Source organism: Thunnus thynnus, chromosome 6 (assembly GCF_963924715.1).
Source record: "Thunnus thynnus chromosome 6, fThuThy2.1, whole genome shotgun sequence".
Taxonomy (NCBI): domain Eukaryota; kingdom Metazoa; phylum Chordata; class Actinopteri; order Scombriformes; family Scombridae; genus Thunnus; species Thunnus thynnus.
The window spans coordinates 7,323,766-7,339,161 of NC_089522.1; the positions used below are offsets into that span (position 1 = coordinate 7,323,766).

The following is a 15,396-nucleotide window of genomic DNA, read 5'->3' on the forward strand; positions in this document are numbered from 1 at the left end:
AAAGGTAGGCTGATTGTCCCAGGCATCATTCCTCCTGTCCTCTGTCCTCCTTCTGCTGCTGATGTGATTCACTGTCTGGAGGAACTGCTGATAGAGGTGGGGGGTTGGTTTGCCTCAGCCTGTAGCTTTACAAGTATTTGCCACATTTTAAGATTTGTGGCAAACTCAAATAAACACTTAGACTACATACAGACAGCTTTCATTTGAGCTTGTTTGTAACAATTTACTATCAGCATAACAAGCACACCGTTGTTGTGTAAAACATGCTAGCAGACTGCGGACAGAGCAGGAGGAAATACTGCTTTTCTAAATGTTTATGCTTGGTGAACAGGTGTTTTGATAAAGTACTTATTGTCTTTTTACTTGCAAAGGTTTTATTGCACTTACAGTAACAAGTGTAGTTGTCGTCAACTCGAGTAATCTTCACTTCACCTCAGGGGCAGAGCTAGACTCTCAGCACAGAGGGGGCGAAGCATTCTCAGGGTGCCCTTCTATTAAAGTCATTTTAAAATTCACAACTGTAAAATAGCTGATATAACCTATCCTATTCATAATCACAAATTGTCAGTTATCAAGCCAAGCAAGCCTATGTCTAAGAAAACATACACTGAAGCCACAGTCTTGTTGGTTGCCAGCTGCGTTCAAATGTTTTAGCACTGAGGACAGCACATGGTGCTCTACATACATTGACTGAGCTGTTCAGCACCACCGCTGATAGACAGCGACAAGCCAGGTGCGCTGTCTCAGTACCATGTCTTTCTTACATGGGAATAACATAAACATAAAATAGACACCGCGGTCTACAACACTACAAGGCCTACTCAAATACATAGTGGATTGTCTACTAAACCACAGGCAGTGACACAGACTGGTGCTGAGATGCAGTAAGCGTGGAGTTAAACAACAGATTAATCTAACATCCTGACTGATTTCTTCATAACCAAAATTTAAGTTAATAAAGATTAATTACAGATGTTTCACTCACCAGTTTATACCTATATTATCACCTTTATATATTATATATATCACCTATAATTTATTGTAACATTAGTCCATTTGTGTATTCCACCATCCTCCATAGAACAAAAATAATCCGAAGAGTTTAACAAACTTTGTACATATCCCGGTCCATTTAAAAAGTTCATCCTCCTCTCCTTCATGGTGGCAAACCTGCCAACCACTTTTTCTTTGTCACTGTTTATGTCCCGCTCAACACACAGCAAAATTGAGGTTGGATAGAGTTGTGGGAAATCTTCAGATGGGCCAATAAATCTTCAGGTCACCCACAATTTAGTATTAAACTCAAAACTAATAAGAGAAAGACTAAAAGTTTACTCTGCATAAGAGCAAATACAAAGCAAACTGAGGCCTAGATCCCCAGATAAAGAACCTAATGAAAAATCATAAAACATTAAATTATATACCTCTCATAACCCCTCCTAACATGGAGCTTAATTGCTAAACCCCACCTTGCTTGATCTTAACACTTTGGTAATAATCCAGACATGACTCAGCTTCAGAAAACAAAGGCGTCTCACACTTCTCTAACAAAGGTGTCTAACACTTCTCTAACAGGTATCAGTTATACTTGGCCTCTTCCACATTTCTCCCACTACACATGGCCTAGCGGCCTTTGCTCATCACACACAGAAGATTAAAATATGACATTGCTGATTCTCCCCTTCTGTATTCCCTTGGGAACTATCTCTTATAGATATAAATGTTTTCTTTGCACAATTACTGGCCTATTCATGGAAGGACAGTTTTCCACCACAATAGTCTGGCTTCATCCATGCATGAATGCAAATAGCTCTTAATGAGCCTCAGACAGCTGAAACTTCATCTGGCGAGTTTGATTTACCACGAACATAAAAAGACACAAATATCTCATATTTTGGCCAAAGTTTTCAGCAAAGTTAGTCATAACCTTTGGATCACTGCTTCTGCAGTCTTCACTTCCTGTGGAGTCAACCAGCAGAAATACAAACAGCACCACTCTGCCATTGCAACCCACATTGTGGATAGAGGGGGGATTACACCCATAGTGACAACAACCACATAGAATGAATAGAAGAAGCTGAGAAAGTTAAGCTCTCCTATTCCTGCTGCGCCTGCAGGGTTACACGGGTATCGGCCACTATCAGAGCCAAGTTCTGCCGTTTCCGTTAGTTTGTAAAATATCCTATTTGACCGATCAATCGGCCAAACGGATTAACCGGTTGACTTCTACTTTGTATCTACAGATTTTGGAGAGTGGTGTCTTTCTTTTAGCCTTCACCAAAAACCAGACTTAACCAAACTCAGAGCAAAAGTGTAAGGAATGGATTATTAAATGGTGTGTTTTTCTGCTGTAATGTAAGCTGAAATTGTTAGCATGCCCAGCTAACTAGCTTACTACCTACAGTACAGTATGATTTGTCACTCTGATGATGCCTGTGAGTGGATGTGCAGTACTCAAGTCAGCAAGAGGCAGAAAGAGGAGACAAAAGAAGAGGAGTTCAACCAATCATCATCATCAGTGCTGGATTCATTCCCCCTGCCTTCACCCAAATATCAAGCACTGATGATCATGATTGACAAATGTGTAATGCCCTTTCAAGAGACTGCAAATTGACAGCAACATTGATTGACTGGGGACTGCAGTGGATGTGGAAAGTTGAAATTGTGAATTGAGTTAAGGTAACGCAGACCTGCCAACTTTGGGAAAATATTAAACGTTAATAATGTTAAGAAAGTCTAACAATACGTAAGCTAGCTTGCTTGTTCACCAAGCATTTCAGTTGGCAAAGTAACATTAAGTTATATTATTCGTGTGCCACAGATTGTTAAAGCCAAACCCGTTACCTAGAAAGTTACTGGGAAAAGTGTGTGTGTGTGTGTGTGTGTGTGTGTGTGTGTGTGTGTGTGTGCGTGCGTCTGTTGGCACTGTGTAGCCTATAACTTTGCCTAGTGTAGAAGAATTTCAAAGAAGGGAAACACCCTCCATTGCAAATTAAGTATCATATGTAAGGAGGGATGTGATTGCTTCTCCAGTTTCAACAGCCATGTTCATATTCAGCCTGTATTGTTATTAGGTCATCATACCATTAAGTAATACCTTAGCTATAATAAGAACAGTAAATATTTATTTCAGCATAGCCACAAAATAGTCTGTTTAGGCTGGTTTGGGTTTTACAGCTACATTGTCATCATCTTTTCAAATTAGCTTAAAATCATATTTTCAAAAATCAAATTGGCTTAAAGTTTGATTATTGTGGAGTAGTGTGTAACGATAGAAACTATATAAATGCAGCAGTAGTGGTAGGTTAGTGTGAAGACTAAGTGAAATTGTGTTCCTTGGTAAGCTATGTTTAGGCAGGTGAAAGACAAATGGCCAAAAATGACCAAATAACAGACCAGACCAGATAGCCATCTGCAAATATTTTTGTAAACTATCTGTTAATGATATTAATAATTTTCATATCAGTGCATCCCTTTGTCTGTTTGCTGTATGTATGCAAATGATGTACTGTAATACATTTGTAGGCAAATTATGTACAAAAAATCATTCATTGTACAAACAGCAGTGATTTGCATTTGATGCATCTAGGTTGCCGAAGTGGTACTCAAAATATTTGTCCAGGGTTGGCAGGTCTGACTCCTCTCCTCTTGTAAAAGTGAAGCATAGTGTTTGTAAATCTGAACATTAAACCATGAATCTAAATCACTTCATAGTAAGTATATTAGGCATAACTATCCAGTAATATTAGAATGATTTTTAGAAACATTTATAGTTATAATACTGCACTATAATACTAGAGCTTACTAGCTATACCCTGCACGAGCAATGCTGCTTCATGTCTTCTACATTGTTCATTGGTTGAGGATGCTGATTTTTTGCATAGGACATGTAGCTTTAGCCTCAGTCTTTAATCATTATATCATGTATGGAACTAGCCATCGTGTGTATTTAAGACCCTTTTACATGGTTCTCATTTTAAAATGAATCAGTTGGAAACACTGAAAAGTCAGCTGGAGAATAGTGTTCAACCAACTCATAGAGCTTATGCTTCCTGGCTAGAGCTGATAAAACCTGGCAGCAACAGCATTTCAGTCAACAGAATCCATGAAAAGCCTGATTATGTTTATCTTTGTGTGAAATTGAAAACCCACCGTTGAAAAATTTATTGCAAATTTCTATGTTAACTCTCCATCCACCGTTGTCATTTTAAACTTCATTATGTAGCTACTGTGCTCGAATGGAAATCTCGACGACCGTAGCAACAGTAACTAAGAGGGGTGGGACTTTGCAAACAGTTATAAGCCTAAATTATTTCTATTGTTCAGTGGATACAGTACACCAAAAATCTCAAGGAAGACACAGATGAATATGAATATGAACTCAGATTTATTCCAGACATTAAGATGTTACATATTCAGTTACAATAAATCTGGTTGTCCCAGTCAGCCAGCCTTATCCATGTTTTTTTTCTTTTTTATTCAGAATGAAAATAGAAGTAAAGCAGGATCAAAACAACATTTGTATACTATAGTGGAGAGCTCATTTTCTCTCAGAACAGGAGAAGAAAAAGAGGATCCCAAAAATCAAATGTAAAAGTGTTTAATGTGGCTGCTTTTGATGACATCAAAATGCATAATGACAGATGTGAGACAGCAGTAGAGACATTGCAGAGAAAAGGAGTTGTAAGTGTGACATATGAGTGTCTGCCATGTAACATCTGGACCTCCTTCTGTGCAAATCTGAGAACTGCCGTTGTCATTTTGTGTGCAAAATGAGTTGCCTTGTAAGGATTCTCTGTCATGATACTACAAGTATCCTCTAGTCTACACGACAGCATATCCAGCAACCAAAAGACAGCCAGGCTGACTGATCAAAGAAAGAGTGAACTGACTCAAATCTCTGCTCCTCATTGTGTTTGGTCTAATAATCTCCCTGCCTCTGCTTGTATTTTGATGTAACCTCTGACTCTCTGTAGGCATGTGGTGCCAAAGAGGGAGCAACAACACAGGAACTAAATGCCAAAAAGAACTATACCATTACATGGATTTGCCAGCTGTAAATGGTCAAATGCAAAATGTTTCTGAGGCTGTTCGGTGTCTGCAGGGGGGAGAGGGGGGTGGTGGTGGTATGAATGGTTGTCTGGGGGACTGAGGGGACAAAAGGGTGAGAACAAAATGAGGGAAAAAGAAGAATGGAGAAAAAGACTGCTGTTTTTAGAAACGCTGGGATGACCTCACGCTGCTCACTCTTGAGCTCATCATGCTGCTGCCACCGCCGCCGCCGCCCATGCTCATGTTGCTCATGCCGCCATATCCTCCGCCCATGCTGCTGGTCATGCCGCCGCTCATGCCCATGCCGCCGCCCATGCCCATGCCGCCGCCCATGCCCATGCCGCCGCCCAGGCCCATGCCATAACCTCCACCACCTCCTGAGGAGGCACCTGGAGATGAGAATAAGATGTTTTCAGATGACAGAATAATTTTGAATTTTTATTAAATTATGAAATGAAATTTTGAATTCATTTTTAGTTTTTATATTTTCATGAATATCCTAAACTGGCTTGGATATTATTTGAAAATTCAAGATATGATATATTGTATGTCAATACATACCATAGCTGCTGGTTGAGCTCTGTACGTGGACGGTTGCGGATGCACCACCAGCGGCAATTCTGCAGAGAGATACAAAAATTAGCTATTTTAGCTGCTGATGTTGCAGCCTGCACAGTATACTCTTTCACTCTGTGTTTCAGGTGATTAAATGCCTTGTGAGTTAAAAGTGGCTAAGCTTTTACCTGGATTCCTCTCCTTCCAGAAGCTTCTTATAGGTGGCAATCTCAATGTCCAGAGCCAGCTTGACGTTCATGAGCTCCTGGTACTCGCGGACCTGACGGGCCATGTCCTGTTTGGCTCTCTGCAGGGCATCTTCCAGGTCCTTGATGCGGGCCTTGGCGTCCCTCACTGCAATCTCACCACGCTCCTCAGCCTCAGCGATCTGGGCCTCCAGGCTGACACGCTGAGAGGTTGGAAAGTTAGCAAAAGCTTTAGATGTGATATTTGTCATTCAAAATGCCTTATACATGTTCAGCATCTGGTTTCAAACATAATGTTCAGGAAACTAATACCATTTAAAACATTTTGTGCATAGCTGATATACTGAAAGTAATTACAGCTGTTAAATGTAAGCTTACCTGTGCCTTGACTGCCTCAATCTCATTCTGGAGGCGGCTAATCATACGGTTGAGCTCAGCAATCTCTGTCTTGGTGTTGCGAAGGTCATCTCCGTACTGACCTGCAGAGCTCTGCATCTCCTGGTACTGTGGGAATAAGATTAAAAATAACTGTTATTACTGATTCCATACACCATCCTGTCCCCTGTATTTGTAATCACAAGGTATGTTTTTCATATTGGACTTGTTGATATTGGTGAGATCTCTTTCTCTCTACCTACCTTCTGCTGATACCATGACTCAGCATCAGCACGGCTGCGGTTGGCGATATCCTCATACTGAGCCTTCACTTCAGCAACAATGGCGTCCATGTCCAGGTTGCGGCTGTTGTCCATCTCCACAATGGCTGTAGTGTCCTTGATCTGTCCCTGGAGCTCACGCAGTTCCTGAAAAAGAGGTATATGAATGATGAATAAAAGCGGCACAAAATCTCTATCTCTATTCTTTATCTGTGCCCTCCACTTTAATGAAGATAATAAATGAATCACTGTTTTCCTAAAAATGACAGACATCATAGGACTGAGGTGTAGTTTATTTTTCGTACCGCTTCATAGACAGCTCTGAGGAAGTTAATCTCATCCTGAAGGGCATCAACCTTGGCCTCCAGTTCAACCTTGTTCATGTAGGCACCATCTACATCCTGTAGTTGGAGAATAAGAAAGTCGTTTACATTGGATTCAAAGCAATAATTAATTTAATTGTTGCTAATGACACGGTGGAGTGACAGGCTTTATAATCGCAGATTCACTCGCCTTCTTGAGGAGAACAAACTCATTCTCCACGCTGGCACGCTTGTTGATTTCATCTTCATATCTGACACAAACAAACAGAGGAAAAATTAGATGGTGGAAAACAACTGTGGGCAGAAACTACTGCTCTGTTCACAGATGTGGAGGACCATTTTACACTTATGTTTCCTCTGCTGGTTTGAACTCACTTGTTCTTGAAGTCCTCCACCAGCATCTGCATGTTCTTCAGCTCTCCCTCCAGCTTGATCTTCTCATTGCCAAGCCCATCCAGCTGTCTGCGCAGGTTGGCAATGTAGGCCTCAAACATGCCGTCGATGTTGGAGCGGGTGACGGTCTGGTCCTGCAGGAGGCTCCACTTGGTCTCAAGCATTTTGTTCTGCTGCTCCAGGAAGCGGACCTAAAAGGTAAAATTCAATGTCAAGTTTAGATCCACTGTCAGCTTGGGAAAGGTAAATATGTCTGAATGTGTCAATAGGACTACATAATACACTGGGAATAAAGCAGATTTATTTACTTTGTGGTTAACAATATATTGCTTTCATTTCATCATTTTCAGCAAAATACAATTAAAAGAAGATGAATATATTTGCTGTCTCTTTTTCTTCATGATTAGGCATGCTCACGCTAACAAAGATGTTTGTCTTCTTTGTTTTACTTCTACACCTGTGTGTGACTTTCCCACACAAAATGCCCGGTATGCACTAAAATTGGCAGCTGCACTAAAATGCAGGGCAGGGCTGTTTGTAACTCAATCCACTTTGCAGTCTCTCTGCACAGTAAAGTGAGCTCTAGTGAGACAATTATTTGAGAGCATCTGACATGTTTCTGAGAAGCATGAACACCTGCTCCTAGCAGAAAGTAAATGTATGGGAAGCACAGCTGAAGTGCTCTGCCATTCTGGGTTTGAGGCCCTCAAGAGGGTTTGGGTTAGGGTTAGGGCTAGGGTTAGGGTTAGAGCCCATCCTTCCGTTTTGGGTGTGTAGGTAAGTTTTCTTTGTTTTCTTTTTAGGTAAGGCAAAGCCTACTGTGCCACACCTCAGCCTCACCTCTTCCTTTAAAAACCCGACATTACCACTCCCTGGCCTCCGGGATGCATACTTTCACTGAGTGAACTTGCCTGCACAGTCCTCAGTAAGAAGTGTTTCATGTCTGAAGCAATTAACTGTTATGCCAACTGATATTTCATATAAATATCAAATTAAACACTTAATGCTTTCTTTTCTGTTGTAGGATGTTTGTAACTCTTTGCATTCTAAATTTAAAAAATATTTAATTTTGAATCATATGGTAAGAAGTACTTTGAATGAACACACTGGGATCAGTTCACCTTTGTGAGGACAGATGAGGTGTGGTATGTACACATTGCAGAAAAAGCTAACTGAGCATTTTCTCACGCAGGGTGTGGTTAACTTGTTTTTCATTTGTGCCTGGGAGGAAAATAGTCCCACATCTTCTTTATGAGGTCTTCAATTATACATGAAAGTGAGCAAGAATGAAAAAACTCAATTATTGCATCCTCCCTCATCATACGGAATAAATGACAAGAGGTAATCCAAAGACTTTTGAAACATTACCTCAAACCTCAGCTTAAATTGTATGTATCGTGCAGTGCATTGCAGATAGTTAAGAAGAGGTCTGCTGCACCATCGAAGGCCTGTGAGTCCTTGCTGCCATGGGAATTAATGATAACCTGATCCCTTCTTCCCCTTACACAGAGAGCCATCAGTCACTGGATATGGCTACTCTAGTGTTTCCTGCCTCTCACTACAGAGACAGCTGGCAAGGGGCCAGCTATGGCCAAAGAGAAGTTAGGAGCAGAGGATGGCTTTCAGTTTTAGTGCACAGGCTACCAGATGCACTGTTAGGCTTTGAGAACACTGCTTTAGAAGTGAGGTGCCTACACTGCAGTAAAGACATGTTCCATCCAAACAGACTGAATAAATTATTTTCATAGGCTACTAATAATACTATGCTTGGTAGTATTAGTTGTCAGTGTTAGTTCTAACAAGGCCCATGGTGCACACAACATCCAGGTTTGGATCTGCTGCTGTGTAATATTTAATGAGCCCAGGTGGTCCTTTAGAGACAGTCTGTTGCAGCTATTCAATTTTGCAAAAAACAATTAACTTATTCATGTGAACATCTATTGTATGACCAAATGTTTTTAGAGCTAAAATATCAATATATTCTGGACTGAAAAATGACATGTCAATTTAACGTCAGTGACAATATTTTCTTTTAAAATGGTTTGGGACATAATCTTAAGGCAGAAGATTGCCACTTACCTTGTCAATGAAGCTAGCAAAGCGGTTGTTTAGGGTCTTGATCTGTTCTTTCTCGTGGGTACGGACAGTCTGGATGTTGGGGTCGATCGAAAGGTTCATGGGGGTCAGCAGGCTCTGGTTGACTTGGACATTTGTGATCGGGGGCACTGCGAAACCTCCTCCACCACCCATTCCGAAACCACCTCCAAGACTGTAGCTAGAACTAAAACTAGCACCGCCGCCGCCGCCGCCGCTACCACTACCAAAACCAATCCCAAAACCACCACCACCACCACCACCCATGCTTGACCTAACCATTCCACCTCCAATGCTGGATGATGATATAGAGTATGATGATGGTCTAAGCATAACGGCAGATCTTGAGGAAAATCCTCCTCCTCCTCCTCCTCCTACTGATACACGGCTGCCACCGCTGTACCCGCCACTGCTGAAACTGGCACCACCACCACCGCCGCCGCCTCCACTGTAGCTGGACCTGACGGTTTTCACGCTCATGGATCTCATAGACATGGCTGGTTTAGTTTCTGCTGAAAGGTACACAGAGAAAAGGGGAAGCAGAGAGACAGAGGTTTGGCAGAGCAGTGGAGCCCACTAAGAGGAGAGTCAAGTTCCTCTAAGTATCTTCTCCCTGTCCGTGATGGATTTTTATCTGCCTCCAACTGCAAAGGACGTCCCACTAAGGTCCACCTCCTCTGCACCTCCCCCTCAACCCTTCTCCAATTACCTGGATCCCGGAAGGTGCACTTGCAGGCAGGTAGATTGACTCGGAGCAGCTCAACCTGTCCGACTGTTAACAGTGCCATCCCTGTAAAGCGATCAGGGCTCGACACACCCAGGTACTCACAGAATGGCATCGGAGCCGCAGGGTGAAAGGGGTGGAAAGATGTTGGCAAAGACATTCTTACTTCGATAGCTGGGGGCTTTCTGAGAGGCATGTATGTGGTCGGGGGAGTGTAGTGGGGGGGCTACTTTATTATTACACAAATTCACCTTTGAATGCTAATCATCCTATTGCAAGATAGATAAAAAGTGAAAACTTTAAAGCATCAACAAAAGTTTTAATTAGTTAAGTCTTTTTCACTGGATATGTTGAACTCAGTTTGATCAGCTGATTTTATAGCTTATGTTTGAATGCATGTGTGCAAGTAAAGGTCTGGTGGACAGTGACTATCCAAGTTCTCATGCTCTGAAAGCATCCTCTTTGTGCTACTTAGGGATGCAATTCTATGTTTCTTTATTAAAATCAAATCCAGGATTGGAGGGATTATGTGGGGGAGATTCATATACTCTGCATACTCTCCTGGAAGTCCCTCTTTTTTCTTGTGATTCTGCAATCAAAAATTGAACAAAATACAAAGTAACATACTCTGCCAACCAAATCACCCTTTGTGTTCAATTTAATAAAATTTAATAAAATTGAAAACTGAGACAGAAATGTTCCACAGAACACAGTGTCAACAGTGAAGTATATATTTAAACCTGGAAAAAATCAAACCAAAACTATCTGCATAACTGACTACTTTCTTAGAGAATGTAAGCTGGGGTTTTACTGAATCATCCAGCATTACGTTTGTGGAGTTATGGTGACACATACTGTAGACAGTGAATGAGAGGAGACACATTTGACTAATTAATAAAAGGAAGTTGGGGTGTTGATTGTGTTGGTTGATGGGGTACAACAGTAAAAGCTGTTTTAGATTTAGTAGTAATATAAAGAGAAAAAGACTTGGTAATCCTCAGGAGGGACCTGGTCTTGCAGGAGGTTCCCTGTAGGCAGCAACGTACTTACACTCTGTACAGAATTGCCCATACTGTATGTAGTACAGTAGAGAACATATCTAGAACAGTATGTTGAGTTCAATGACAACACAACTTTGTCCTCAAAAACTAAAATAAACATTAATTTTAAGTAAAATCCACTAGATTCAATTAATCGTTATAAAATATTTTAAAGCAGTGAAGAGAATGGGGGGTAAATTGGTGAAGAACTACACGAAGAAATGAGTCTCGAATTCCAGAGTTATTTGTTTAATTCCACCACCCTGTCATTTATGCGTTCAGGCCTGCAGCTCGTGGGTGCTTGAGGGTGCTGTTCGTGCCGTCTTCAACACTCATACCACTCTATGTCTTCCACCGGTTAGTTTGCCGTGATCACCGAGGTTCAGTTAGCATCACTACTGGTTTTTAAATTCAGTGGCACATTGTAACTATTTATTGCAACTTTTTAAATGTTGCAGCTTTATAATGGAAAATTACATATTGGATCTCTTTCACGCATTAATGTCAGCTTGCAGCTGAACGAACATCAGGAGTTAAAAGAAGACCAGATTTCTTGTTCTGACAGAATTAAATCAGTTGATACTTGTTGAAACCCATCTTAACAGCTCTGGTATAGGTGTTGGCTTCCCAAACTCTTTATAGTAGTAGTAGTCAAAATGAGCTGTAGGGCAACAACTGAGTCACACCCCCCAAAAAAACCAACAGTGCTTCACTCTCTTATCCAACATTGTCGTCTAAGAACTACTGTTAACATTGCTTGCATGTGCTTCTGCAGTTGTTTTCCATACAATATACAGGAACTAAAGCATGGTTTCTGTATGGTTAAGTCTGGGTAACTGAATTGGTTATGGCTATGGAAAGATTGTTACCATGCATTGAAATCTGTAGCACAAAGCATTGATCCAAGGTACAAGACTAAGGGCATTTACAGTAGTTTGTTTGCTCTGGTCCAAATCAGTACTTGGTTTCGTTTGTTATCCCACAAAAAACTTTCAGTGAAACAAAATGCATCACTCAAAGCCATATAGCAACGTTCAATGCGGTAATTGGTCAAGAATGTAAAAATAATAAGAAGGTCCTGAAGAAAAGTCCTATCTGCCCAAATATCAAGGAAGCAACATATGTTTTTGCTGGTCCAGATTGGGCCTTAATTCATGCTCGAGCTAGCTGCTAGCAACTGTTCATTTCACTCATCCACATCCAAGTAATCAAAGTGCACCTGGCTATGGGAGCCATTTAGCTCAAACTTGCATAGTATGCCTTGTAGTCTGGTCAAAAACCGTTCCCACTGCAAACAAACAGCTCCAGTCATCAAGGCAAACAGTCAGAGAAGATCTGATGATGGAAATATATGTAATGCTTTTAAGATGACAGAGGATCGGTATAGAAATGCAGTATTGTTGGGTCCCTACTCACAATAGGTGTTAAAGGAAATGAACAAGCAGATAAAATGGCATAGAAGGCTCTTAATGTATATGATAACAAAGTGATAAAAGCAGTTTGTGGTATGAGAAAAGGCAAACAGACCAGTCATAATTCACACCTAGCAGAAGGAATGGGTTACAGACAATAAAGGGAGGCTGCAAAAGTCAGATAATGTCAAACAGTTTAAAGAAGGATGTCGTAACTGCAAAGAAGAGGTGATCATTACACGGCTAAGGTGTGGAGCATGCAAGTTTTAATTCCACGGTATATTTGATGGGGAAAAGTCCATGAAATCTGTGTCAGTGGTGTTGTAAATATAATACAAAGAAGGAGACAGTTAGACATGAATATGAGTAATCCTTACTGATTATAGGTCAAGACTTCAGGGAAATCAGAATTGGGTTGATATAATAGGATGTGAAAAAGGATGAAATAGGATGTCATTCATGCGTACTGGTGTACAGTAACTATATAATGAACACATAATTGCCACAAAAAAAAACAAACTTACTTGACGTGTCAAAAATGATTGCCCATAACACTCTTGACCTTTTGAAAATAACCGACAGTCATCACAATAAATATCATGACATTTCACCAAGACATGATTATATAATGAAAGCTTTTCACCTTTCCTTAAAAGTAGTGGCACCCACAGATGTGGTACAGGATTGTATTTGATTTCATTGGTTATGACAGATGACATTTCAGGCTTTCCAGTCAGCACATGTAGAGGAATGTTCACAAACTCATTTGCTCTGTGAGAACCAATCATGAGATGGGAGTTTACTCTACTGAAACTTGGCAAGAGGAACTACTGAGAGAAAAGAGTAGAGAAAGAATAATTAAACAAGGATTAATTAGTTCTGTTGTGGAATTGTTTTCTATTTTCTAATGCCAGTTAGGACAGCATTTGTCTTGCATAATGTTGTAATTTGATACTACTCCAGTATTGTACTGTGGTAACTTTTTAAAAATATCTTGCTGTTTGTTTTAGCCAGTGCAAGATCTATTAGGTCATGTGCTTAGGCATGGGAGGTGCGTTAGTGATGTTCAACAATAATGATAAAACTCCAGATCAGCTGACTATGAATGGCTGATTAAACAGAAAATACTGTATATAGGCTTTTTGTGCACTGCGATGTCGGAACACGACTCCAACATGTCTGGTGACATATTGGTCTGATTAAACCTACAGAACATGAGTCTGTCCCTGTTGGGTTGAGTCATATTGAATACAAAATAAATTCCAATAGTTGTTTAGATATTTCAGTCTGGACTAAAGTGGTGGACCAACCAACTGACCAACGGACACTGTCATCCCTGGAGCCTAAAAATTATGAGATTTGTATGCCAAACTCCTGTATTAGGACATTTTCAGGTGTATTGTTAATTTAACATTACTAAACCAAACCAAACCAAAACTTGTCCACAGTATTCAGATGCTCAGCCCATCCTCAGTTAAGTGTGAACTGTCATTACAGATGAACGGAAGCACAGTTAGTCGAACAGACCTTTAAATGCATACATAACCTGCAAAGTCATGCATTCAATGCTGCAGCACAAGCAGACATTTCAGATTGCTCATGTGCAAAAAATGTGCACCAGCATCTGCTTAGATGGTAAGTCAGTTTATCTGTATACTTTATGTTGTTGTTAGGAGCTAGCATGGTAGCTTAACTACTACCTATAGCTACAGAATACCAGTTAGCTGGAAAACATCATCACATACATACAGTAGATGCCCTGAGCAAGGAGTGCATGAAATGATGTATGCTAAACAACAGAGTTGAATATACTGACAGAAATATACACAACATGAGGTAACAACATCTGTAGATTTCCTGATTTACAAACAGTTTGGTATGACACAGCTCCAGGGCAGAATACACAATGTTATGATAGATAGAATAGTTTCAGTCTTTAGATGTAAGACAACATGCTGGAAAACAAAGAAAGTGTCACTCAGGCAACTAATGGCTGCAGTAGCTAGCTAACATGACACATGGAATCCCAGTTAGAAACGATAGCGGTAATAACACCAACACAAACTAAACTAAGAAAGAATTACATGATTCCTGTGTCCCATACCATCAATAAGCATCACAGGTTAAAGGATAGGTTCATAATTTTTCAGTCAGGTTCCCATATGAACACTGGAAGACTTTTTCCTTGCTGTAATCATTCCTTCTGTTCATACTGGCTGTGAAATGATCCCCTTCAAAAGCACTTTCAATGTAAGTGATGGGGGCCAAAATCCACATTTTGTGCAAAAATACATTTAAAAGTTGATCTGAAGCTTATATGAGGCTTCAGCAGTCTGAGTTAGTCATATCAAGTGGATATCTGACACATTTACAGTCTTTTTAGCATCAAATCCCCTCTTTGTGTTTCCTCGGACAGTTTCCCTGTTGAGCTGCGGTGGAACAAAAAGAGGGGCTTTGGCACTAAAAAGGCCGTAACGTTGAAATATATCTATTTGATTTGACTAATTTAAAGCTTTAGGTAAACTAATATAAATGCATTTTTGCACAGAAGGTAGACTGTGGATTTTGGCCCCCCTCATTTCCATTCTAAGTGTATTATGAGGGGATCTGGTAATGGCATGGGCTGAACCAACCACATACTGTACGTCTAGACAACACAAATGCAAATTTCTAAAATTCACTTCAGTTCTCTGTCTCTCTCTTTGTTTTGGTCTGGCCAAATAATTTACTTTTTGTCTTCCATGTGTCATTTTTTCATTAATATCTTGTTTTATATTTAAAAACAATCATAAGCTGTTGTGTCCAACTGAGCTCTTGACAGTCAATGCTACAGTAAATTCTTATGATCAAGGTGTGGTGCTGACATCTGTGCACAGTTCTACTGTTCATCTGAAGCACTACTCCCTTTTTAACATACAAACAAGCAAAATTACATTGTTCT

General features: G+C 40.4%; 1 protein-coding gene across 1 annotated transcript; it reads right to left on the minus strand.

The window, feature by feature from the left end:
• Positions 1-4,368: 4,368 nt before the first annotated feature.
• On the minus strand, positions 4,369-15,140 carry LOC137184095 (keratin, type II cytoskeletal cochleal-like). Its single transcript, XM_067591452.1, has 9 exons — positions 9,265-15,140; positions 7,168-7,376; positions 6,983-7,043; positions 6,775-6,870; positions 6,452-6,616; positions 6,192-6,317; positions 5,796-6,016; positions 5,614-5,672; positions 4,369-5,441 (listed from the first exon to the last, which is right to left on the minus strand). Exons 1-9 carry the CDS (start codon positions 9,772-9,774, stop codon positions 5,215-5,217), a joined length of 1,674 nt encoding a protein of 557 aa, XP_067447553.1. The 5' UTR covers positions 9,775-15,140; the 3' UTR covers positions 4,369-5,214.
• Positions 15,141-15,396: the final 256 nt, after the last annotated feature.

Bases quoted from the DNA above. Each gene is read 5' to 3' on its own strand.
- LOC137184095 (XM_067591452.1), bottom strand. From the start codon at position 9,774: ATGTCTATGAGATCCATGAGCGTGAAAACCGTCAGGTCCAGCTACAGT. The intron at 6,617-6,774 runs GTACGAAAAATA...CCTCTTTTTCAG, and splicing joins TCAGAGCTGTCTATGAAGCG to GAACTGCGTGAGCTCCAGGG. The intron at 5,442-5,613 runs GTATGTATTGAC...TCTCATCTCCAG, and splicing joins GAGCTCAACCAGCAGCTATG to GTGCCTCCTCAGGAGGTGGT.